The sequence below is a fragment of the Haplochromis burtoni genome, unplaced genomic scaffold, assembly GCF_018398535.1.
Source record: "Haplochromis burtoni strain Fernald_Lab_line unplaced genomic scaffold, NCSU_Asbu1 Contig_213, whole genome shotgun sequence".
NCBI lineage: Eukaryota > Metazoa > Chordata > Actinopteri > Cichliformes > Cichlidae > Haplochromis > Haplochromis burtoni.
In genome coordinates this window covers 295,777-321,000 of record NW_024582574.1, presented here as the reverse complement: position 1 = coordinate 321,000, position 25,224 = coordinate 295,777, and the positions used below count along the sequence as shown (strand labels likewise).

Sequence of the window (25,224 nt, the reverse complement as noted above, 5' to 3'; positions counted from 1 at the left end):
TTTTCTGGGGAAGGAAGTAAAGAGTTATTACAAGGATGGGTTCTGGCTGCGTGGAAAGAGAATTGCAACTTGGGCTTGCTACATCTTTGACTCCAAAAGGTCTGAGCAGGAGGAACGCAGGACTAAAAACTGATCAGGCACAGTTCGGTCCTTAATTTGCTTGACAGTGACACAGTTTTTGTAGTTTGAGTGGATTTAAATCAAACAGTGAAGATGTGACTGAAGTGCAGACTTCAAACCTCAGTTCAAGGGGATTTACAAAAATGATCCATTAACTGTTTGGGAATTAGAGACATTTTTATGCAATACTTTTACAAATTATAGACCCAACTGTTGAACAAGATTTTTTATCTTAACTGAGACCAGTGAGGGTCCATGAGGGGCACAGCCAGGGGCCAAGTCCAGTCTCACTATAGGGTCATGGTCCGTACAGTGGAAAAAAATAGCTGTATACTGCTGGAAGGAGGAGTGTGAATGCAGCATTAGTGAGTGTGTGTGTGTGTGTGTGTGTGTGTGTGTGTGTGTGTGTGTGTGAGAGAGAGTGAGAGAGAGATATGTGAGGTATTTTTCAGCATGCGGATGGATCTCTACCTAAAAACGGACAGTGTATGAGTTTGTTTTTTTTTCACTTCCATGTACAGCTCATTCGTGTAATGTATCTCCTTACGTGGTAGAAGGAGAATAAAACAAGACTGTTTTGTAAGTTTCTGGTGTGATTTTGTGTGTGCGCGCATGCGTTTTAGTGAAAGGAGTCGATGCCCTCCCTGTTAACCAGGCAAACACTGCAGCCCACTGTTCCCCTTGAATGGACATTTAGAGGGGGTGTATGTCATCACACACAGGGGTAGGGTGGGGGCTTTTTGCCAAAGGTCCAGCTCACACAAATGGTCTGGCTACGACATCCCTGATTGTGTCGACATATTTCAGGTTTTTCACATTTAACCCATCCGGTGCCACATAAAAGCTGCATGTGAGATGAGAGAGGACGAAAGAGAGCACTGACTCATGAAGCCATCAAAGCGGTTTTTAAAGGCTTAACCAGACTATACTGTTTCCGTTAAACTCAATGCTTTGTTTCCACACTTTCTTGCCAAGTCAAACCTTGCATCTTTTGCCAGATGTTCCCGTTGCTGAACTATCTAACAGACAACTGCTAAGTGTCCAGACTCACTTTTACTCACAGAGGCCCAAGGTGTAGCCAAGTCAAACAGTATTTAAAACAAGATTATTCTGAACTTCTGAGTCATGCAAAGCTACTTTAGCAGGCTCAGACTAAATGTATCAAGCTTGAGACACGTTCATAAACAAAAATATCTCCCCATGAACCAAACCCTTCAAAATGATGATTGTTGGATCAACTGCAGGGTCAAAAAGCTCAAAATTTATACCAGTTGCGTTATTGGCTCAGATGTTGGACGCAGAATTAATTTTAATTCCTGAGAGAAAAAGAACACAAACCAAAGCCAAATAGTAAGACATTAGTATGAATAGCAGAGGCAAGATTTATGATTTTTTTAAAAAAACATTTTTAAAAACTCATTTTGTTATTTTTAGTTAACAAAAATCTCCACACCTCGTATTGACTCTGTCCTGGACAAACAAACAGCCTGCTTAAATCCACCTTTTGGTTTCCTGTTGTGAAGTCAGCGGGCCTGCTCAGCTGACCCTCTGTGAACCTCTGCTTGAACAGTACACCTGGGGATGAGAGAGAGAGAGGGTGACAGGTGGCTGGTCAGAGCGGTGTCGCGCGCCACAGATGCTCCCGACCAGCTTTCAAACGCGCGCGAGCGTGCTCGAGCCTTTTACGTGCACGCGAGATTAGGCTGCTCGCAGGACGAAGCCGGTGAGAATGTGTGAGCGCTCGTCTTCGGCCGCCGGAGCCCCGGGAAGATGTCGGTGATGACTCCGTACCGGGAAACCCGTAGCTAACGGCTGCTACTCCTGCGACCATTGGATGTTGTTTTTAAAACTTTTCCTTAGGACGGTTGTTTTTGCGGTGTGGGGATAAAAAAAAACACCACCCGGAGGGACAGGTGTCACCCCCCCCTTCTCCCTCCAGTTTTGTGTTTCCTTTCCCCCTCATACTTTTTTTTTTTTTTTGGAAACCGAGTGGGACCTTGGGGAGCCATGCTGTGGACACGCTGGCTCGTGCTGCTGCTCTGCTGGGGGGCCACAGGCAGCGAGCAGCAGGCGGATGAGAGGGGCGCGGTACCGGCTGAGGTCCGGTCGGACTCCCGCAGAGAGCGCTCACCTCCGCCGGTGGAGCCGCTGGATTTTGGGTTTGTACCCGCGGCGGTTTACGACACCCACGCTTATTACGAGCCAGGGAGCATGGGGATCCTCTTCCATATGGTCCACGCGTTTCTCTACATCATTCAGCCGAACCCCTTTCCCAAAGGTGAGATTACCGACACCTCCCCACCCGTGTTTCCTATTCCCAGGACGTTGTCTTTACGGTGCACCACCACTAGTTCAACGTCAACGTTAGTGCGGCTCGAACAGGTGCGACCAATCACATTTAATTAGGCTACCTGAGGAGAAAGTTCAGCAAGTATTTTTAGCACCCGGTTTATAATCTGTTATTTACAGCAGCAGAACTCGTTATGACCACAAACTTGACTCAACCTTACTTGTCATCCAGATGCTGCTGTACAGATGCTCAGTATACATATGTTTATGCATATCTGTCTATGTATGAAATACAAGTGCACAGTCCATTTAAGTAAGAAGTGCATTACTTGTCAGTGTAATCACAGGATTTTTAAAGGCACGTCACAATCACAGGACATGAGACAGAGATACTTTATTGTGTGCAATTGTGGTGGAAAAGTGTACAATTGAGAATGTGTGTATGCAGGGTTTCTCTTGGCTTAAAGCAGGCTTTCAGGGATGAAACTCTATTAGTCTGCATATGAATAAGCTAATTAGTTTGCATAACCTTACTTAATAGATGTCTGTGGATTTTTCTTGCCATCACCAGTGTGTGAATGTGTGTGTGAATGGGTGGATGACTGGATATGTAAAGCGCTTTGGGGTCCTTAGGGACTAGTAAAGCGCTATATAAATACAGGCCATTTACCATTTTACCATTTTCTCATATTTTTATCCATTTGAAAATAAAAAAAAAATGTTTTCTGATTGGGTAAATTCAACCACGTTTAAAAAAACTAATTATAAATAGATACAGCTACATTAAACATATTTTTACATGAAAGAAAAATATTGATATGCATTTCAATATTAAAGCAAGTAAGTAAAAAAGAAAAAAAGTGGACCATTGTTTTTCCATTTAAAGGTCTGGGTCCACACAAGCTATAATTAATGTGAGAATCTAAAAATATATATATCCTGATTAACCAAAGACATTTATTTTAGACTTTGATTTAGACTCACTGCCCATGTTGATGCCATGATTTGTTTTAAGGCATTGAACGTCAGGCAGCTCACAAATCACTCACTTGGCTTAGAGGTCGGGGACCTGACTGGACGGTTGTACGTCATAAACCAAATGGCAAAGTCCAAATAAACAGTAATAACCTCAACAAGGCTGCTGTGGCGCGAGTTATTTGTGCTGTGCTGCTGTGTCTGTAACCCTAAACCCAGAGGTAAACCTGTGCCATGTCATCGTTATCTAATTTTAACACTGCTGCCACCCCCCCCCCCCCCCCCAAAAAAAAAAAAATTAAAATCCCTCAAACTCAAAGAGCACAAAGGGGGTGGTATGCTGTGATGATATGCGATTGTTGAGCAGCTTAAAGGGATCCATAGCTGTCATAAGTCATGAATGATCTCCTGCAAGCCCATGCTCCAGGTGATTCATAGGTGATCACAGGATCAATAAAAACAATGTATGTTGCTCTGTTGTCCTTGTGATGAAGGCCAGTAATCCAGTGATCACATCCCATTAAAACAGTTTGTTTATGTGTTGTATGTGCAACTATGGGTGGTCACGTTGGTGGATGACACACAGCAATTGGATTGAAGGTTTTAAGTTGCTGCCATTTTGGTGTCCAGGGTTAGGGCCGCTGGCTGGCTAATCAATTAGCAGATCTGCGATTAAGGGAAGCTTTCCCAGTCACCTGCATCACAGCATAATACCTTAATCCGCTGCACCATATGCTGCTATTCCATTCCAGTATGACTCACTATCACACACACACCGGTAGCCCACCTGGATGCCACATCATCTCCCTGTACGTATATGTATAAATGCTTTACACGACCTGAGCCTGGTAGACAGTGGCAGGTGCATGTGTTCATTTGTGGTGAATGCAACACTGTCAAGCAAAACTGTTATGAACATTAAATCAGAAGAAGGTGCCATATATATGTTTTGTTCATTTGCTTCTAAAGCTTCCAATTTCAAGCTTACAGTAGGGGAAAAATTATTGAACACGTAAATATATTTCTAAAGGAAATTCTCACAAGATGTCTGTAACAACCCATCCAGCCCACACATGCAATGAAATCAAACCATAGATGTAGATAAATTATGTGTAATAATGAGAAATGATAGAGAAAAAGACATGGAAAGTCATGACACCAGCTGAAATTTGTCAGTACTTACATAAATGATATTGATTGGCCACCTGGTTCAATCCTATCTGAAGGCCCATAAAAAGCTGTCTCATTACTAAGGTATCATACAAGAAATATGTCATTATGGGTAAAACTAATGAGCTCTCTCCGTGAGCACTGTTGGGGCCTTAATCAGGAAGTGAAAAGAACATAATTTCACTATGAAATTGCCATGACCAGCTACTCCCTGCAAGATTTGGGACAGAAGAGTGAAAACAAATATCAGAAGAGTTGTCTATGAGCCAAGGACCACTTGTGGAGAGCTACAAAAAGACCTGGAATCAGCAGGTACAATTGTTTCAAGGAAAGCAATAAGTAATGCACTTGACTGTATGCACAATCACCTTGCAATACTCCATTCGCAAAGAAAAGGCATGCTGAAGCATGTATGCAGAACAACATTTAGACAAGCCTGTAAAATACTGGGAGAAAATAGTCTGGTCAGATTAGACTACGATTGATATCACTGGAGGCCATAATACACAATGTTCAGAGGTCAAAAGGCAGTGCATATCACCCCAGAAACACCATACCAACAGTGACGTTTGGAGGTGGGAGTATCACAGTGTATGGCCGTTTTCCAGCCTATGGCACTAGCACACTTCGTCTAATTGAAAGAAGGATGAATGGAAAAATGTGATGAGACATTCTTGATAAAAATCTGCTTCCGTCTACCAGGAAATGACATTTCAGGACATTTGAAAGACATTTCAGGAAGCAATGATCACAAACACAGCCATGAAACTCTCAGCTGGTTTCAGAGGAAGAAAACAAAGCTACTAGAATGACCCAGCCAATCTACAGAAACAAATAAAACTCAGAGTTCATAGAATGGGTTCACGAAACCTCCAGGATTTGAGGACTGGCTGTAGGGAAGAACTGGCTAGAATCACACCCGAGCAGTGCATGCGGCTAGTTTCTCCATACATCGTGAAGCTGTGATCACCAACAAAGGGTTTAGTACGAAGTATTAAATACATTTCATTAAACACTTTTTCCTGTGTCGTTTCTCATTATTACATGTAACTTAATTTATAGACATCTATAGCTTGATTTCCTTGCATGTGTGGATTGGATGGGTTGTTACCGACATTAAGTGATCATTTCATGTCAATATCACCTTTAGAAATATATTTACTTAGAAATTTACCAATGTGTTCAATAATTTTACCCACTGTAAATGCTTTACACATCCTGATCCTCTGAGGTAGTGACCAGTGGTGCATGTGTTTGTTTCAGGTGGTTGCAAAGCTGCCATAATCCCTAAATCAAGAGAAGGTTCAATAAAATACATATTTTTAAGCCTCCACGAAATATTTTCTCATAAGAAACGATAATTAACGAATATTCCTTTATCCTTAAAAAAAAACATATTAACTGATGTCATGATATGCAGATAACCTTGATATTTAAACCTAAAAATGTGAAAAAATTATAATATGGTTATATTAATTGTAATATTATAAATAAATAATCCAGTAGTGTTGCTTGAATTCCAGAATCCCTTCCATCTTCCTTCACTGAAATTTGAATGATATTAGTTTTTACAAATCAAAAGAGAGACAAAACATAAAAGAACTTTAAGATACATTGATTTTTCTTTTTTTTTTTTTTACATTTCTATGGACTTGAGAGATACTGATAGCTTTATTCCCATGTAACCCACAGGGTTACATGAGGGTAGTCTAATTTTTGGTATTAGCGATCCCTACATTCAGATAAATTGCTTTTAACATAAGTTATGAACCAGGCTAATTTCATTAGCCTTTTGTATAATTTTTTTTCATGTACTAATAGAAGGAAGTAATAAAAATAATGTGCCGAGAGGCTGAAAAAGTTTGTCTTAAACAAAATAAAGTCCTAATAAACATAAAAATTTATGTTCATCTGAGAAACGTGTTTTTCACATACTTGGATGTGTCATGACGTTACAGTTGAAGTAATACAGTTGTGTAGTGTTTTGTGGTCTTTCCACATGTGATCTGAGGGTGAAGTTATTTGAAAAAGTGAATTATTAGTATTACTATCTGTAAAGCTTATACGTTTTATTTTTTAAAATAAAATACTGGCAAGTATTTCCCTATATTTTTCCAAAGTGAGAATTGCCAGGAAAGCAAGGGGTGGGAATCAGTCTGGTTATGAATGCATCGTGATACAGCAATGGGACTGAAAAATCTGAATTCAAAGAGTAAGAGGTGTGGTAAACATTGTATAACTAATTGTATAACAACTAAAAAGAGAAAAAAAAACTCTTAAAATGCTGAAAGTATTTTTCAACTGTGCGGGGTAATCAGTCTGTTCACTGAGTGAGACAGCTGAATTAATTTGATTTATTGGCAATCTGATTCACTGATTCACTTCCTCCTGCTGCCTGCTTGTTCTTCGCCTCCGTTCAGAGCAGTTGACAACTTTTTGAGTAAGTTTACATTGTTCCATGGAGTCCTGCACTAAACTCTATGTGTCCATGTTTTCTGTTGTGCTGCAGTGCATGCTTATGTGCTCAGCTTAGATGCAGTCATCGTTAGTTGTTGCAGAGGTGGCAGGTTTGTGTTCGGCTGCAGTGTTAAAGATGAGATTTGTCAGGTCTGTCAGAACATTGAAAATTAATCAGTAAAGAGTTAATCAGTGTAATGTGGCACAGTTATCAGACTGTGTCCAAATCCCCATAAATCCCCTCACTTTGTAAATTTCATTTATTTTTGGCGATTCCAGCAGAACTGTTTGCATATGAGTGTTAGCAGAGAATAAAACATGTGTGCTTAGGTTCAGCGGGGTATCAGCATTTCCTGACACTGGGTTTCCTCTGGGACTCACTCATCCCTTTTTCCACTAACAGTGAAGAAGCATTTTGGGCTCTTTTACTGAGTATGGAGGCAGCGTCTTATCCCTCTGATACACACAGGCTGGATTAGAGGATTAGCATCCACAGGCTAATGCTAACACTGTCCTGCTACCACTGCTGCAGATGGCATTGTCACACACACACTCACAACTTTGGGTAAATACATGCACAGGCGTGTGCACACACAAATACCGAAAGTGGGTCATAGTCCTGGTGTTTGTCTGCTTGCCTTAATTACTGTGATTGGTTGTGGGAATGTTTACCAAGCGTCTTAAATTAGATCACTCTGAAGAGGAACTCGCACATTTTGGAGAATGAAATTATTTAAAATCCTGCATTTTAGCATCTGAGACTGTAGACACATTTTCTGCAGTTTTTGTACGCCTCTTATGTATATTAACAAAAATAATTATTTCCAAGCACCGTGTTTGTGAATATTAGCTGATGTTCTTATCTTTGAATGTTTGGGCAGCTGGATATCGACAGCTATTTAAATAAATTAGCTTTGTTTTTAACTTTTCTTTTAAGGCCATCCATTTTCTTGACTTCTCATCTAATTCTGTAACACAAGAAGCAACCTTTAGAACAAGCCTTTTGAAGGGCTGGCATACACACAGAGACTGACAACCATTAATGTGATGATTCACACCTATGGCCAGTTTATAATCACCAATGCAAGTCTTTGATCTGTGGGAGGAAACCAGCTTTTATTTATAATTTCACTTGATAATTGAATTCATCAAGGAAATGTTGAGTAATACATTTTAAATTCAAATTCTTTGTCTTCATTTCTCATCTCTTCAAATGTGAATCTGAAACAGGTCTGAGTGTGTTGTACAAAAGCATAAAAAGACATGGCACATAATCCTCTTAGTAGTTTTGCTGTAGCAAACAGTTGGCTCTGACTTCCTTTAGTGTCTCATGCTGACATGAAGTACAGCGCTTAATGGATTGTGTAACACTCATTAAAACCCATAAACCCATCATTTATTGAAAGTAACAAAAGTTCTCTGTTTTTGGACGATCTTATATCACGATAGCAACACCTTTTCCATTGCAACCCAGGCACCGATGCACTTATATGCAGTAAATGAGCGCTTTTGAATTTCAGGGACTCAAAAGGAAAAGAAATTGAATCAAGTCAGCGTCTGTCTATATGTTAGCTCTTGGTAGCTGCTAATATTGGAAGCAGCTGTTCCTAAAGTGGGGGTTGGTCAGGATGAAGGAGTCGGATAATAAATCTTGGGGGAAAAGACAAGAAAACATGGTTGGGACTGATTACATTTCTTATTGCAGATTTCCACTATAGTCGTCTTATTCACCAAAGCAAAAGTATATAATACTAACAAGCGCTTGACGAGCTTGGATTGCTTTAGATGGCTAAATTTAAAAACCCTCTGATCAGAAATAAAAAACTTTCATACATAATGGTGAACGTGAGTCTAATATTTTGTTAACTGCAACACAAAGGCAAACAGTTATGAATAGAAACTGACTAATATAGTCGTTAAGTGTATGATTCATGCATGCAAATGTCTCCTAAAAGCATCAGAGGTGGTGGTTGGGTTGCATAAGGTTTTGCCCACATCTTCCAGTAATCTCTCAGAGCAGGTCAGTGTAGAGGATTGTGTTTACCTACATTTACAGATTACAGTAAGATGGTTGTAAATTCTGATTTGTAGATCAGATTAGCTAACTAGAGGGTTTATTTTTAGATTTTTATTTTTATTATAATTTATTTCTGATCTTACCTGTGTCTTTCTTGCAGTTCTGATGAACAACTGCCTTTATAGTGTAAGAAAAACACTCAGGCCAGGCTGGGATTTATTGAAATATTAAAATTTCAATTAAAAACAAAATATTCACTAACTACACTAAAACCAATCAAAAGCTTCTCTCTAAAGACACTAAAAGCAAGAAAATGGTAATTTTTCTATTTATATTTGCTCATTTAAAAAAAAAAAAGAGTTGTTTTGCTCGGGGACTACTGAGGTTGTATGAGATCATGTTGGGCAGTGGTCTGTTCATCCTTTTAGGTATAAGTCTGATGCTTGTTTATCCCTTCTCTTCCTTTCATTTCCCGTAGGTAGCTCCTATACTGGGTCACTGAACTAAGCTGTGTAAGCTTAACTGCCCTCAGTGGCTAATGCTAACTAAGTAGCTGAGCAACAGCAGGTGGCACTGACCCTACTGTGAGGTGCTCATATGCTGCATCTGCAGAGTTAACCAGTAAAGATGTCTTCACACTTTGTGACAGGCCGGTCAGTGTTAGCAGCATTTTCACAGAGATTAGAGAAACAGAAATGCGAGTCCCCTCCCACCACGAGCAGAAACACACTATTTGGTACTGAGAGGATTATCTGTGTGGTTACAAAAGAAAAGCACACATCACTGTTACTTTTGTTTGACTGAGCAGAAATGTTCAGGAAGTCTGAAAATGCAAGAAGAAAAAGACAGTTTGTTGCTAGTCAACAAAAATAAATGCATAAAAAATTAATTTAAACACAAAAAAACAAAATGTTCTGTTCAGTAATCTGGAAGATCTGTTCCTTTGTTTTGATAGTACTCAATACAAGATCTAGGATAAGGTAGCTAATTGATTTGTTGATTCATAATTAACTCTATCAAAAATTTCTAGCATGAAATGTAAAACATTCTCTGATTTGGATGGATTTGCTGCTTTTTTGTGTGTGTGTGTGTAATTCTCCATGTAATTTAAAGAAATCGCCTCAGACTCACAAAAGTAATTTTCTGACATGTGATCAATTAAATCTGCTATGAAAACAGACATTACTGCACACTTTCCATGGGAAAGAAAGAAATTAAATGTTTGGTAAGCTCGGTACAAACAGAAGATTAAAAACCATGTAGACACTGTGAAGTGCACTGTATCACCTCACCTGATGATCAGCAGGTGTGCAAGCAGAAGCTTGAACCAGAATCTGTGTGTGTGTGTGTGTGTGTGTGTGTGTGTGTGTGCGCGCGCGTGCGTGCGTGCATGCGTGCGTGCGTGTGTCGCGCGGCGTGTGCGTGCGCGTGCGTGATGCGTGCGTGCGTGCGTGTGAGGGACATCTATTTGCTAAACTGGTCTCCATCTGCTTGTTGTGTGCAGTGGCACATGACACGGTACTAATCTGAGAAGCTCTGCTGTGAGATAATATTAAGTTAAAAGACAGAAAAAAAGGGAAAAGGTTGGATATTTTTCTTTTTGGGAAAATAAACAACTTTGCCAACATTATGTTGACCTTATTATAGTTTTCTTTAAAAAATGCTTTTTGTTAACTAAAATAAAAACTTGATTTTTCTGGTAAAAATAGCAAACAGTGTTGTGCACTAACAACAAAGTAAAAGTAGTGGAAATGCTCTCACTTTTGGTTTCAGCCCACCCGGCACAATGACTGATTTTTAGTCCGATTGTTTTTAATCACTTAATGAGTCTTCACCCAAATTATGCTCAAGATCGTATTTTTGTTGTTTCCTAGGAGCTTTTCACCATTTTCACAAGAACCACTCCTCCTCCTAGAGTACTGGTCAGATTTTAGTGAAACAAGATATGACTGTTTACAGGACTCCTTCACTTCTCAGTAGATTTTAATTCTCATTAGTTTGTGCAATACTTGAAAAACATAACTTCCCTTCTGTACTTCACATTAGGGTTGCCTGGGAGTTGTACTGGATCATGAGCTACTATGTGATTGATATGTATCAGCACATGCCGAACAAGGCCCAGATGCAAATGTCTACCGAGATTTGAGATCTCTAGACGACTGAGAGTCAGCTGCTTTCATAAAGTGTTGTTTTGTTTTCTATTGTACTCTGTATGTCTAATAGGTTGCCCATGACAATCACCTGTCATATTAGAATAAGACTAAACCCTACACTGAAAAGAATACAAACTAAACCCACTCCGGAGACTGTCTGGAAACAAAAACTTTAAACAGAAATAAAAACTAATAAGAAAAATGCAAAACTTTAATAAAGCCGTTTGAGTGTTTGAGTTAAATAATGTGTGTAAACGACATTTGTATCTTTTTGAAGTGAGACCCGAAAAAAGAAATTGTGAACTACTGATTTAATGTGAGAAATCTGGCAAACAAACGCTGTAAAGTCATTTAATTGTACAACTTCAAATAACCTCTGCTGAGTTGTCAAATACAGTATTTTGATGTGAGTGTGTTGGAACGCTTGGATGTGATTGTATCTATACGTGGCACAGATATCCTGCTTTTAATGCTGTCAAATAGGCATACATGTAATATGTATGTGTGAGCTTGTGTCCATAGAAGCATATCGTAATCATCTTTTACATGCTGAGTAACACTGCTGTGAGTCACACTGCAGGTAGGCTTAGCGCTGGCTGACCTATATACAGTAAACACAGACAGCTGGACTGAACTGAAGTCACTGGTGACAAACTACACAATTCAAACAGCTCCCGTTAAAACACTGAAACACGGTCTCAGTGCCGTCCTCTCCTCGGAAATTAAAAAACGATCCCACGTAATCCGCGTTGTCTGCTTGTGAGCACATAAATGGATTCTTTTTTACCCTCTCCAACTTTGCTTGTCATCACGTACCTGCCTGTAAATCACTGAAACACAGCATCTACTCTGTGCGGCAGCTTTTCTGTATGTAAGCACTCGTCTGTATGTGTGTGTTCTTTTTTTTTTTTTGCAGATCTCATTGTCAAAGTCATTCAGCAAAACATGGGTGGAATCAAAATAGAGGAATGGAGAAAGGTATGTTAAGTGTTAAAATTACTGGCAAATGGTAATGAACTGGTTCTTTTATAGTGCTTTTCTATTCTACTTGAATACTGAGAGCACTTTGTAAAACATGCCTCATTCTTACAAGCACTTGCTTTTTACACTGAAGTGCTTTATAACTTTCCCATGATGAATGGATCAGGGTTCAGTATCTTGCCCAAGGATGCTGAGGTATGCAGACAAGAGCAGCCTGGGATCCAACCACCAACCTTCCAATTAACAGATGACCTTCTCTACCTCCCGAGCTGTAGCCACCCCAATTACCCTCCACAGAACCCCCACATGCTCTTCTGATACAGTAACATATTTTGAATGGACGTTAGACCATTGGGTTTCTAAATTGTGTACTTGCAGGTTTTTGCAATTGTATTGGGGGCACACTGCTCACAAATTACTAGTAGATGACACGTCACTGTGAAGTATAATTTAAATTTAATTTAAATCTTTAAAAGAAGCACTATCTAATTTTATACTTACACAAAACAATTGAGCAGTGTATGAAAAAAACATGTTTTGTGTCTCACTTTAAAGTTTATTAGTTTTATGTGTTTGGATAATTTTAATGAAATTAAAATATCACTTCACAGCAGGAACCACAAAGTGACTGTGTCACATCATGAAAAACTTTATTCATTTAGAAATGAGGATTCTCCTTTTTTAAATCCCTCTGTTGTCACATTCACCTGGTTTGCATGTCTTCTTTTTGTTCATGCTTGTGTGATTTCTGCACACCTCCACATCTGGTTTGGTGCTCCAGCCAGAAAACGTCGTCTTGTTGCTGCAGGTAAACTCCTCTCAACACAGCTTTCACTGCATATCTCTGTCAAAAGTAAAGGGCAGAGAGCAGATTGATAACTGGGTGAATGCTCTCCTCCCGCAGTGGATCCAGTACGAGTCCGGATTTCTCATATGTGCAACCTTCGGCGTCGTGTTTGTGGTCCTTATCCCCGTCATAGCTATGTGCTTCTGCATGTGTCGATGCTGTGATAACTGTGGAGGGGAGATGCATCAGAGACAGAGGAAAAATGCAGACTGTCACAGAGGTTTCTATACCGCCTCGCTGGTTGCTACAACCATCTTCATCATGTGAGTCGTCATTCCTCTTCTTCACAGTTTTTATCATTATCAGTCTGCTATACTCCAAAATGAGGATGATTTTAATGACACTGGTTCTCCTCTACTTTGATTTCTGTATTGCGAAGTACCTGTAAGATTTCACCTTCTGCGGTGATTTGTTATTTTTGCATATTTGTCACACATCCACACTTCAGATCATCAAAGACATTTCTGATGATTAAAAATGATCACAGTAACCAGAATAAACACAAAATGCAGATTTTAAATGATTCTTTCAATTTTTAAGGGAAAAGGCTATCCAAACCTACCTGGCCCTATGCAAAAAAATCATTGCCCCCTTTTCTAAATCATGAATTAACTCCAATGAATCACATTGGAGTATAATTTCATTAGTCATTTCCAGCTATGATTATTGCCAGACCTGCTGAATCATGAAATCATGAAATCATTTAAACACTTGTTTAAAGCACCTGTTTTTGATACGACTGTGTAAACATTAGACAATTTAAATTTTATTGTTGTAATTTTAATATGTTTGTCAGAAACAGGTCTCTTTTGTAAATGAGACATTGAGTCTCAAGGGGACTACCTGCCTAAATAGAGGTTAAATAGAAATAAACAGAATCTGCCTGACAAAGTGAAGTAGACTAAAAAATCTGAAAAAGCAACACATCATACCACGATCTAAAGAAACTCAAAAACAGCTGAAAAACAAAGTCATTGACATATGTCAGTCAATAAACAGATGGAAACTGCATCTACAAGCCTGATTGCTCATTACTGCTTTTGTTATCTGTTGAAGTTCAGGGTCTGGTTGCTGGGCTGAGGTCAGCATTCAGTCAGCTTTATAGCATCACTCTGGGTTCTTGGCTAGCTTAGCATTAGCATGCTGTCTGTGCAGGTGCTTGCAAGGAGCCGAAGTTGTGTTGGCAGCATAATGCGTTTTTTTTCTGACCTGGATGCAGTTTCCACTTTACCATCGTGCTCTTGTCCTTTTGTGTAGTAAAACTACATGTAATGCCTATATCCAGGCTGTAGACCGTACCACTATCTTCCATCTCCGGCACACAAACTGAAATTAGCTGATTGAACTGCTGCAGAAACCGGTAAATGGTATTGATAGGCAAACAGACTAACAATTCCAAAGAATTTGACTACTGGGAACCGGTTCTTGTACAGAACTGGTTCTCGATTCCCATCCCTGCCAGCAAGCTCACCTCTCAATGGCTCAAAAATCATATAAGAGGCCATTCATGCTTGAAAACCCTCAGATGTGACCAAATCAAAACAATTAAATAAAGAAGGGTGGGCCAAATTCCTCCACAGTGATGTGAAAGACCCATTGCCATTTATCACAAACACTTGATTGCAGCTCTTGCTGCCAAAGGTGCCACAACCAGTTATTAGGCTTAGGGGTCAAATTACATGGTGCCAGGTAGGTTTGGATAGCCTTCTTCACTGCATATGAACCCAAAACTTTACACAAGTTATCTGTTTTCTCAAATAGATTACAACCTACAAGCTAAAAGACTATCAGGTGTCATGCCAGACTATTCGTTAAAATTAGTTACGACTTAAAATATGAACAAAAATGCTCCTGAAAGCAGTCTGACCAAAAAGTTAACAACCCTTGTAATAATGAACAGATCTCAGCAGGTCAATGTTGGCGCCACATATTTACACGTATAATTTTTCACATATGTAAAAATGCTTTCTTTTATGTGGGGTAAAAAAAAATGTCCAATAACTTTATTTGCTCATATGCAGAGAGCATGCGGAGTACCTGCTGTGTGGCAGAGGCAAGCCCACTGAAATTTGATTTAAATGTGGAGGACAGTTATGTGTTACCGATATTACTTGGCTGACCATGAGAGGCCTCGCTATCTAAATGAGTCCTTTCACAGCACAAATGTGAATGCTCACATCCAAAGCACAATATAACCAGTTGGTTGCTTTTGTTGATTTGTTTTTTTACTGTTTCTACATTGTTTTTGTTTGTTACAGAAAGTCTAAAATATCACTACTGTAAAACTAATAAGGTGTTTTTGCAGTGAATCACAGTGAATTCTAACCACATAATCCTAATGCTTAGCTTCACTTTGCATGTTTAGCTTGTACACTCAGCCGTACAGTTTTTCTTACATCACTAACTGTGGAGGGCAGAGTTGAATCTTCAGTGAGCAAGAATTAAAACTCATAATGCAGGAGTCCCCATTATGTAGCTGTGCTGCTCTCTGCTGTTAAAGTGTGGTCACTGCACTGCTCTTCTCCTAATCGATCCTGCATGTGTTTTTCAGTGTGGGTGTTCTCATTGCTCTCGCCGCAAACCACAACATCAGCTCACAGGTCAAAAGCACTCGGCGGCTCATTAACACCAACATGAGAGACCTGAAGACGTTCGCTAACAACACGCCTGCAGTATGTCCTCACAATAACCCGTTTATTTTTGAAAAAACAAAAGCCAATAATATAATATAACTAATATCTATTAATACTGTGTGTCTCCTGCTGCAGCAAGTCGATTACCTGACAGCCCAGTACACCACAGCCAAGAACAAAGTCCTGTCAGACCTCGACAGTAAGCTCGACCCTGCATGTTTGCACACAGTGTTTGTCTGATATCTCTCACTTTACATAACTGTGCTGAACTTTCTGACCTTTCTGTGCTTCCTCACAGACATTGGCCCTTTGCTGGGGGGTAGGATCCACATTCAGCTGGAGAAATCAGTGATTCCTTCGCTGGACACCGCCCTGCGTATGGCAGGAGGTAACGTCTCTGAGATTACACAACTCGGACTCACAAACCAGTGTGCAAGTTCTTAAACAAAACTCAGTTGTTCTTTTTAAAAGATGTACTGTAATACACATAAAATTTTAAATTTTGTAGCAAATTTAAGTTTCTAATAAAATCAGGAGTTTTTTAAGTAGTTGCTACGATTACAGCTAATGACTGCCATTTAAATGCCACAACTTCTCTTGTGGGTTTAATACTAAAGACAGTCTTTAAGGAAAAGTACTCACCATTTAATTTTCATTTCTTTTTCTTTCTTTTTCCCCTCTATGATTCTCTCACATTTTCTTTTGTCTAAAGCAAAAGTTGAGAGTGCCATCAAAGGTAAAGTGAGCTGAGTGGGACTCAGTGGTGCAGTGTTCGTAGCTGTGTCTGCAAAAGTGTTAGAAGCAGATGGTGATTCTGAACCTTTGTGTTAAGTTGGAAACTGTTTTTTGTTATAGTTTTCCTCTGTGGGTTGTGCCTCTGTGGTCAGTGTAAAAAAGCCCAGCATGCTGTTGTCTCAAGAAAAAGTAGTTTCACTGTGTGTCATATTGCTTGTTGTTTGTAGCTATGCGGGAGACCAAAGAGGCCCTGGAGAACATCAGCTCGTCCTTGGAGGTGCTGCAGGATGGGGTGGGGAAGCTTCAGGCCAGCCTGTCAGGAGAGCGCGCCTCTCTGTCCAACACCCTGTCCGACCCCGCCTGCACGAACGGAGCTGTGTCACATACCTGTAACACCATCCGCTCCACACTGTCCCAGCTGGGAATCAATGCTGACTTCTCCAAGGTGATAAGAAGCAATATGCCATCTAATACTGGAACATTTTAACCGTGAGAAATATCTCCAGGTTTACTCTGCTTCTTTTTCCTGTCTGTCAGATCCCAGATGTTAATCATGCCTTGGCCAATGTCAATACTGTCCTGAAAACAGATCTCAGCAACATTGTACAAAAGGTTAGTGGCCGTCTCTCACTCAGCATCATCATCTTGTCCATGCTAAAACTTTTTGTCTCACCTGTCATCTTTCTTTTCTCTTATTCTGTTCATCTACAGGGTTACGCATCCTTTAACGACACGCCAAGACTGGTTAAAGAGCAAACAAAAAACATTGTTGCAGGTGTGTGTGTGTGTGTGTGTGTGTGTGTGTGTGTGTGTGTGTGTGTGTGTGTGTGTGTGTGTGTGTGTGTGTGTGTGTGTGTGTGTGTGTGTGTGTGAGCTAGAGCTTTTTTTTTATAAACTTTATTTAAAGTGTTTCATGTTCTTCTTTCATCTCTGTCTGCATACTTGTGGATGATGAAACTGCAGCTCTGCCTCGTAAGTTTTTCTCTTCTGTGTCAGACACATTATCCCTTTTTCACTTCACCTTCAAACCCCCAGCCTTCCAGTTTATTTCTGTCTGACTTATTTATCGTTACAATTGTGTTTGTAGGAGTAAAGGGGATGCTGGATAAGATCGGTGCAGAGATCACCGGCTTCTCCAAGATGTTCCCTGTGGAAGCTTCTCTGGCAAATTTCACCATTTTCCTAAATGAAAGACACAAAGCTATTGAGTCCTATTACCCCCAAATCGATCAGATGGATTTTTACAGGTTTGTGTGTTTCTCTTTAAAAATCTATTAAGAAAATGTGAGGATGTTAAAACGTCATAGATAGAAACAAGGCTGTTAAGGTTCAGCTCTAGTTATAACACACGGTCCTTCTCACTGCTTTTAAAAAATAAATAAATAAAAAGAACCAAACTAGTTGAACAGCTTGTGAGAAATAATCTCACTCTAGGTTACAATGAATTAGGTTAAAGTGGGTAAACCTCTCTGTCTAACCTTCAGGTGGATCGCCTGCGTGGCGGTGCTCTGCATGGTCGTCTTGGTGATGGCCTTTAACATCCTCGGCCTGCTGTGTGGTAACTGTGGCTACGACAAGCAAGCTAGCCCGACCACCCGCGGCTGCCTGTCGAACACTGGGGGAAACCTGCTGATGGCGTAGGTTTCCATCACAACACTCACTCACCTGAAGGCGTCACTCAGGGATCTTTTTTTCAGGGTGGAGTTCAAACTGTAAAAGTGGCTGTGATCCATTTAGCTTACAGTCATATAACAAAGGAAGCATTATAAGCACTGAGTACAGGTTTACTTTACAACAAATGAAGACTCACAATAGTGTTCTTCAAATAAGATTAAATTTAACAGTAAATGCATGAAATAATTATAGAAAGGTCTCAAGTTCAGAGAGTTTCTTCACATTAATACTGGTTTTATCAAAAGTGGACTCTTACGGGATTATCTCTTGTGATATATGGTGGGAAATAACAGCAAAAATATTATTTTTGTCTCTCAGAGTCTGTTTTTTACTCTTGCAGTGGTGTTGGCTTCTCGTTTATCTTTGCCTGGGTGCTGATGGTCATCGTTACCACCCTGTTTGTTGTCGGGGGCAATGTGGGAAAGCTGATATGTGAACCTCTGGCTAACAGACAACTGTTTAAGGTGTTAACTCTCTTTTGTCTTTTATTTTTATTCTGCTGGAGATTTTATTATTTTCACCTTTTATCTGAGCCGTAAAATGGCCAACACTGCTTTCTTAAACTGTGTGTGTGTGTGTCTGTAGATCATTGATACGCCGTTCCTGGTCCATCCTGAAAAGAGGAACTTCCTTCCTGGGATGCTTTTCCAGAATCCAAATATTGATTTAACTCTAGGCGGCATGTACAGGTAACATTTAAGTTATCACGAAAAAGTACTGAATCCATTTTTCTAGTTGTTTTTGTAAGAAACTCGTTACCTGTAGTTAAGCAGAAAACATCACGGCACTGTGTTTGTGATGATCATGGTTTTGTCTCACAGGGAGTGCTATGACAACAACGGTCTGTATCACGCTCTGCAGTTGGAGACCATGTTCAACATTAACTCCTTCCTCAACAGAACAGTGGTAAGAGCTATGTTACTGTATGTCACCATTACAGGTGCATTGATGGCAGAAGGTGAATGGTAGTTTGACTCTACACGTGTGTTTCACAACAGTACAACAGGGACCTGGCCAAAGTGTTTGATAGTGTGCAGGTGGACCTGCAGGGCATCACGCTGCTGGAGCAGGTTGGCAGAGACAACCTCATCAACTTTGCCAACTCTGGAATTGGACAGATTGACTTTCAGGTTTATCTCACTGAGGTGAGCTGTGTGCATCTGTGGTTGTGTTTATGTTGAATGGCACGATGCACACTGTTTACTTCCTTTATATCCTGTGCACAAAAAGCCCTTCACTCCGCTTACATGCGCATACACTCAGTAAAAATTATTTCCATTATTCTGCTAATTTTATTTTTCTTGTTTAATGTAAAATATTTTGAATGCAATCATAACATCTTCCAGTTTTGTTAATATGCATAAATAAAATGCATTTAATTTGAAACAGTGATTATGCAACTTTAAAAGCTATCCCTAATAAAAATACCCCCACCCCCAAACAAACCTTAACTAAAACCTTTTATACTAACCATCTTTCATGTGTAAATTCCTGGTTTTTAGGTAAATAAAGGAGTCACTCTAATAGATCTGCTGTCCTTCTGTAGCGACCTGGAGGGTCAGGCTGACCAGCTGGTGAGTCATTAATGTCTGCACATGTGTTGTAGATCAGCATCAACATATTGTATGCATGCACGGTTACAGCCTTTTGTAGAGCAGTGGCAGTCCCACTATTGCTCTCTTGTGGATGCAAAACAGGTGAAAAACTATTAGCCACGATGTCACAGTTGGTTAAAATTATGAACACTTGAGCTGCTGAATTAGTCAGGTTCTCACCACAGACCTAAAGTGAATCTTCACATCTGACTAAATGATCTGATTAGAAGTGGATTTTTTAATTTCATCTTCATGAAGGATGGCACATCTCTGGCAGTACTTGACTTAATACTTGACAGCAGGAATGTCATATATACGTGTTAGACCGGCAATTCTAAACATATAGTCAGACACCCATGTTGAAGGAACTTAGGGTTCATGTTCACGTTGCACACATTTATGCCACGTGTTCGGGTTCTGGAGCTTGTTACACAGGGAGATGTTTGCATGTGCCCTTGTAGTGAAACTTATAATAAAACAATGACAAAATATTTGTTTTCAGTTACGTTAAAGACTCAAAATCTATTCTACATTTTCATGGGAACCTAAACAATATACATCTGTAATCACATATTGTATCCTTAAAGCTGTGTTTGTTTACAGCCACGTGGTGCTCTGGAGAACGCACTGAGAGGCCATGCCAGCAGCATTAGATTCATTCACCGAGAACAGGTGGTGCCACTGGAGCAAGCAATGGTAATCAACTAACCACAGCACAAATACAAACAGCACTATTAACAGTTCAACACTTATTTCTCGTAGCTTGGATAAGCAGATAGGTAGAGGTCTTATTTTATATATTCAGCTACCAAGACGATGAAGATCACCTGTTTATTTTTCTTTAGCAGTGTCCTAGATGAACAGAGGATTTTGAATTGAGGCTTTTTTATTTCAGGCGTCACAACAAAAAACTTTAATTTTTTACCCATTTTTGGGTAAAATGAAAATCATTTTGACCCCATTAATGAAACAAACTGTCAGTGGTTGAGCCAAATGCTGTTTCTGTTACTAAAACAGATACCTACAGGGTTGAGGAGGTGAGGATAATAGTATTTGAGTTAGTATGAAGCAGTGACTCTCATGTAAAAAACAACAGCACGTATTTCAGCAGCGTCTCACCCCACATAGAAGGAGAACCTTTGAGTTGGCCTAGCACAGGAAAGCTGGTGGCAAGTGGCCCAGGGAGGATTTGCACATCTGCACATACTGAATGAGGCAAACGTGTAGCATTACACCTAAGCTTTTTTCTTTTTTTTACCATTATTTAATAGGGAAATAGTGGTAATTACATAATCTTAATGAACAGAGAATGTCTTCAGGGACAAAACACATCTACATGGTCTGTTTTTTGCTCTGTTCCTCAGTGTTCCTTCTTTTTTGTTCTTTTCTTTCATAATGTGGTGACAGAAATATGTCAGAGCACGGGTAAGCTGCTGTCGATGTGCAGCACTGTGACAGTGATTTATTTTCTTTTTTTGTGTGTGTTGTCTTAGCAACGTCCTTCATGTTGTGACAGCGGTGGCGTGATGTGATGGATGTGTATCTGTAAATAAGGAGGGAGTTGTGTGTGTGTCTGTTTCACCGTGTGACTGCTTGTGCTTTAATCTTCTCACACAGAGTACGCTGCACCAGAGTGTCAAACAGCTACAGAAGACATCCAACGACCTGCCAGTAAATACGAAAACTATTGTTATAGACCACAGATAGCAGTGTAAACAATTATTTCCTTAGCAACCTATCCACGTTTCGTGAACTAATTTCTTTTGCTTTTATTTCTCTCTGAGGTCAAAGTCACAAATGTCCTGAGTGCCATTGATGCAGCAGAGTACCTCATCGCTCATAATGCCTCCCATGTGGTGAAGCAGGTACATCAATCAAGGCTTCAACATAACATGGTGACATGGAGCATCAAAAGATAAATGTTGAACACACAGCAAAAAGCTCTTTAATCATGCCACAACAGGCTGCAAACTTCCCATGATGCACTGGGCATTTGTGCTCCACTCCTGTTTTCTCTCAGGGGTTTTTACACCAACACTCAGATCATTAAATTGTCCCAAAGTGTGCGTTTTGTCTTTGTGTCCTTATGGTCTCCTTTTTCTCTCTTTTCTTTCCCCTCATCCCCCTCTCTGATTCTGCTGGAGATTTCTTCCTGTTAAAAGGGAGTTTTTACTTCCCACTGTTGCCAAATGCTTGCTCATAGAGGGGTTGTATGATTGTTGCAATATTCCCTCTATTATTGTAGGGTCTTTGCTTTATAATCGTAAGGGCTCTGAGGCGACTGGTGTTGTGATTTTGTTCTCTGGTAGCAAATGTGTTGCCTTAGAATAAAGACGACTTGTTTTTCTGTGGCTTATTAGAGTCCCATTGTAAGCAGACTGATTACATTATTATAAATATTTTTTGTGTTTGCAATCCAAACTTGATTCACTGGCCAAGAACGTCATTATCGTAGTGCTCAAATCAGGTTACATTTTAAAGAAAAGTGTATAAACAAACAAATTTCCCACGTGTGGGACTAATAAAGGTTATCTTATCTTATCTTATAAAGAGCTAATCTTGATCCAACAGGGAAATGAACTCCAGAGCTTGAAATCTCAATCGTGATCATAGTGAGTACTCATGAGTGTTTTTCATTTTTTTGGTTGTAGGAAACAAAGGCGTATGTGCAGGGCTTGGTGGGATACTTCAAACAGTACACAGAATGGGTTAAAAACTCTGTGAGTACTCTGCCATTTTCTCTGTTGTTTTCTTCAGTGTCTTTGTACAAAATTTGCAGTATAGTAAATCCTTCCTCTGCCTCTTCTGATTATCTGAGTCAGTGTTTAATTTAGTTTTAGTGTTTAAGTTTTAGTATGGTTTAAGAACTGCTGATTTAACTTGAAGTTAATGAATAAATGTGGATTCTGAAGAGAGATCAGCCAGCATGTGTGTTTTTATCCTACAGCTAACTACAGAGGTGGCCCAGTGTAAACCCATCAGCAACATTGTGGACAGTATGGAAATAGTAGGATGCAGCTTCATAATCGACTCACTGGTAAGATGTCATTGTGGTTACTTGTATGTGTGGATTTGTGTTTTCCCAGCTGTTTGCACAGTGCATGTACCTTCATGTACCTGGATGTAAACTAAAAATATATCTGTGGTTTTATGTGAACTGTTTGGGGTGCTCAGAGTTTTAGGAGGAGAATGGTGTGTTGTTCACAAACACTGAGATTAAATAAAGCCTGTTTTGTGTCTGGGCCGGGGATTTACACACACACATGGATTCTTCCGTGTTTTCACTCCTGACCCTGAGGAGTTATAAAGGTTTATGTTTTTATACTTGCTGTATATCAAGCATGCGACTTCCTGAGAGTTTAATGCGCCCAAACAGGCCAAAGACTGTGAGCAATATAAACAGGATTTTAATTTTTGCACTGCCTGCAGCTACTGTACATTTAGATGTGCTTTGTGTGTGCATGTGTGTGTGTGTCTGTGTGCACGGTGCACACATATTTTAGGCTTCTGTTCGTGAAATTCAGCTGCATAAATGTGTGACATTAGCAGTACTACAACAAGTATATTTATTATTAATTCATTGGTCCATGATGTTATTATGTCTTTAAAAGTCACAGTCCTGACATTTCATTCAGTGATGATTACAAATAAAAAGTCCCCTGATTTAAGAGTTGTTGCATATTAACAAGTACCTTAGCTCAAGCATTTGCAATTACTCTTTTAGTCTACTTTAAACTTGTACGTCAGTACATTTCTAAGGTAAACATGTTTTTATGGGACTCTCTACAGCCCTAAAAAAATTAAATACACAATTACTTCTTCAATAGGAAGTAAGGTCGTCAGTTGCAGCCAGATGCTGCTACTCACTGTTAATCACTTGATTCGCTGATCCTCAGCAAGTCTGAAGATCATTACAAAGGCGGACATTTTGGTAGTTTGTTGGTCTGGATGTTACAGGTGTTGTGTTAACACACATCTGAATATCCAGATGTGTGTTAACACAATGCCGCAATCTCTCAGGAATGGATGTCCCAGCAAACTCACGCTCAAGTCAGGCTCAGAAGGACTGAAAGTAATCCAAGAGCTACATCTCAGACTCTAAAGGCCTCAGTTCATGACATTCAGATTAGAAAAAGACTGAGTAAGTGTGACTTCTTTAGGAAGGGTTGCAGGACAAAACCTCTTACCTCTAAAATGATCATGGCAGCACGATGAGGTTTGCAAAGTAACATCTGAACAAACCACAAGACTTCTGGAACAATGTCCTCTGGACACCAGAGACCAAAGTGAAGTATTTAATGCACAGCACCACATTTGATGAAAACCAAACACAGCAGCACAAACACCTCATAACGGCGGAGGATGGATGATGAATTGGGTTTGTTTTGGAGCCAGGGGAACTGGGCATCTTCCACTTCCACTCCATCTGTGTGACAGATAAAGCTGGACTCAAACTTCTCACACAGAGTCCTGTGTTATCGGGCCAAAATTCCCAATAAATTCATACAGGAAAAGTATCAAGTTATTGATGCTGAAGATGGTTCTACAAGTTATGGACTGAAAGGGTGTACTTAGTTTTTCACAGGACTGTATTGTGTTACAATAATGTTAGAATAATACGAAGCAGGTGGACCATAAATGATAATAATCAATAAAATAGTGGTTTCGTTGTCTTGTTGTTATGTAGAAATATATTATAACCTCCACACAATGTTTCAGTCTCTGCAACTTTTGTCAGGTACAGAGAAACAGGTACAGCCATTGTGCCAAATATGAGTTCTTATTATACCCACTTTAATATCAAGATTTGAAATCTTTTTGACAGTGTTTTAGCACTAAGAGTTCAGTGTTTAGTGAAAAGTAACAGCAATGAATGAAATCACATAAAATGTGATTACTGGTACTTTTATTTTCCAGAACACATTCTGGTTTGGTCTCGGCAGCTGCTGCATCCTGCTCATCCCCAGCATCATCTTCTCTGTCAAACTGGCCAAGTATTACAGAAGGATGGACACAGAGGACGTCTTTGAAGAGTGAGTCCAAACCTTCCTCGTTATCCTCCTGGGTTTTTTTCTGATGTAAATCAAAGCCAAATTCATTAATAATTTTCTTTCCTTTTCTCTGTCCATTATTCCTTTTCACGGACACGGATTCTCCTCGTATTTTCTCCTTGTGTTGTATCCGCTCACTCCAGCTCCTCTTACCCATGGCTTGTTGCACTTTAACATAGATAATTCATGCACTTTCTCATCTTCTCCCACACACTTACTCGCTTTTTGGAACGGGACTGTTCAGCTTCGAATCTCTTGAGCTTTTTCACTCTTTCTTCTGAAATCACGAGCTCGGCATTTTAGCTCTTAACATGGACTTTCCCATCACTGCTCGCGCTCTCTTACTTTCCGATGCGAGCGTCGCTCTCTGTGGATCACTCCATCCCTGTCACTTTCACAGGAGTCTTCCCCTTTTTTATCTGCCCCTCCCCTCGTTCTTCTCTTGCAGTATGGCTAATACAGGTAATCACGGTGAACAGGTGTGTGATATCCATGGAAACCTTGCCATCAGGTACGAGCCGCGTGGA

General features: G+C 39.9%; 1 protein-coding gene across 9 annotated transcripts in view; it reads left to right on the top strand.

Annotated features, from left to right (window-relative positions):
• Nucleotides 1–551: 551 nt before the first annotated feature.
• prom1b (prominin 1 b) overlaps nt 552–25,224 on the top strand; it is a 27,218-nt gene continuing 2,545 nt past the window's right edge. For 3 of the 9 annotated variants that reach the window (XR_006055099.1, XR_001336831.2, XM_005936735.3), the window contains exons 1-26: nt 552–2,398; nt 12,098–12,159; nt 12,944–12,970; nt 13,067–13,272; nt 15,561–15,681; nt 15,778–15,841; nt 15,941–16,030; nt 16,355–16,378; nt 16,605–16,822; nt 16,915–16,989; nt 17,089–17,152; nt 17,341–17,349; nt 17,465–17,624; nt 17,862–18,014; nt 18,392–18,515; nt 18,637–18,740; nt 18,873–18,957; nt 19,050–19,196; nt 19,554–19,625; nt 20,250–20,342; nt 21,054–21,071; nt 21,264–21,317; nt 21,431–21,511; nt 22,298–22,366; nt 22,594–22,683; nt 24,564–24,679. Coding sequence is in view for 2 of the 9 variants with exons in the window: in XM_005936735.3 (XP_005936797.1) it covers nt 2,128–2,398; nt 12,098–12,159; nt 12,944–12,970; nt 13,067–13,272; nt 15,561–15,681; nt 15,778–15,841; nt 15,941–16,030; nt 16,355–16,378; nt 16,605–16,822; nt 16,915–16,989; nt 17,089–17,152; nt 17,341–17,349; nt 17,465–17,624; nt 17,862–18,014; nt 18,392–18,515; nt 18,637–18,740; nt 18,873–18,957; nt 19,050–19,196; nt 19,554–19,625; nt 20,250–20,342; nt 21,054–21,071; nt 21,264–21,317; nt 21,431–21,511; nt 22,298–22,366; nt 22,594–22,683; nt 24,564–24,679 (2,597 nt within the window). In the remaining 7 variants the exon portion in view is untranslated. The other 6 variants (XR_001336827.2, XR_001336826.2, XM_014338225.2 and 3 more) reach the window with 5 other exon arrangements.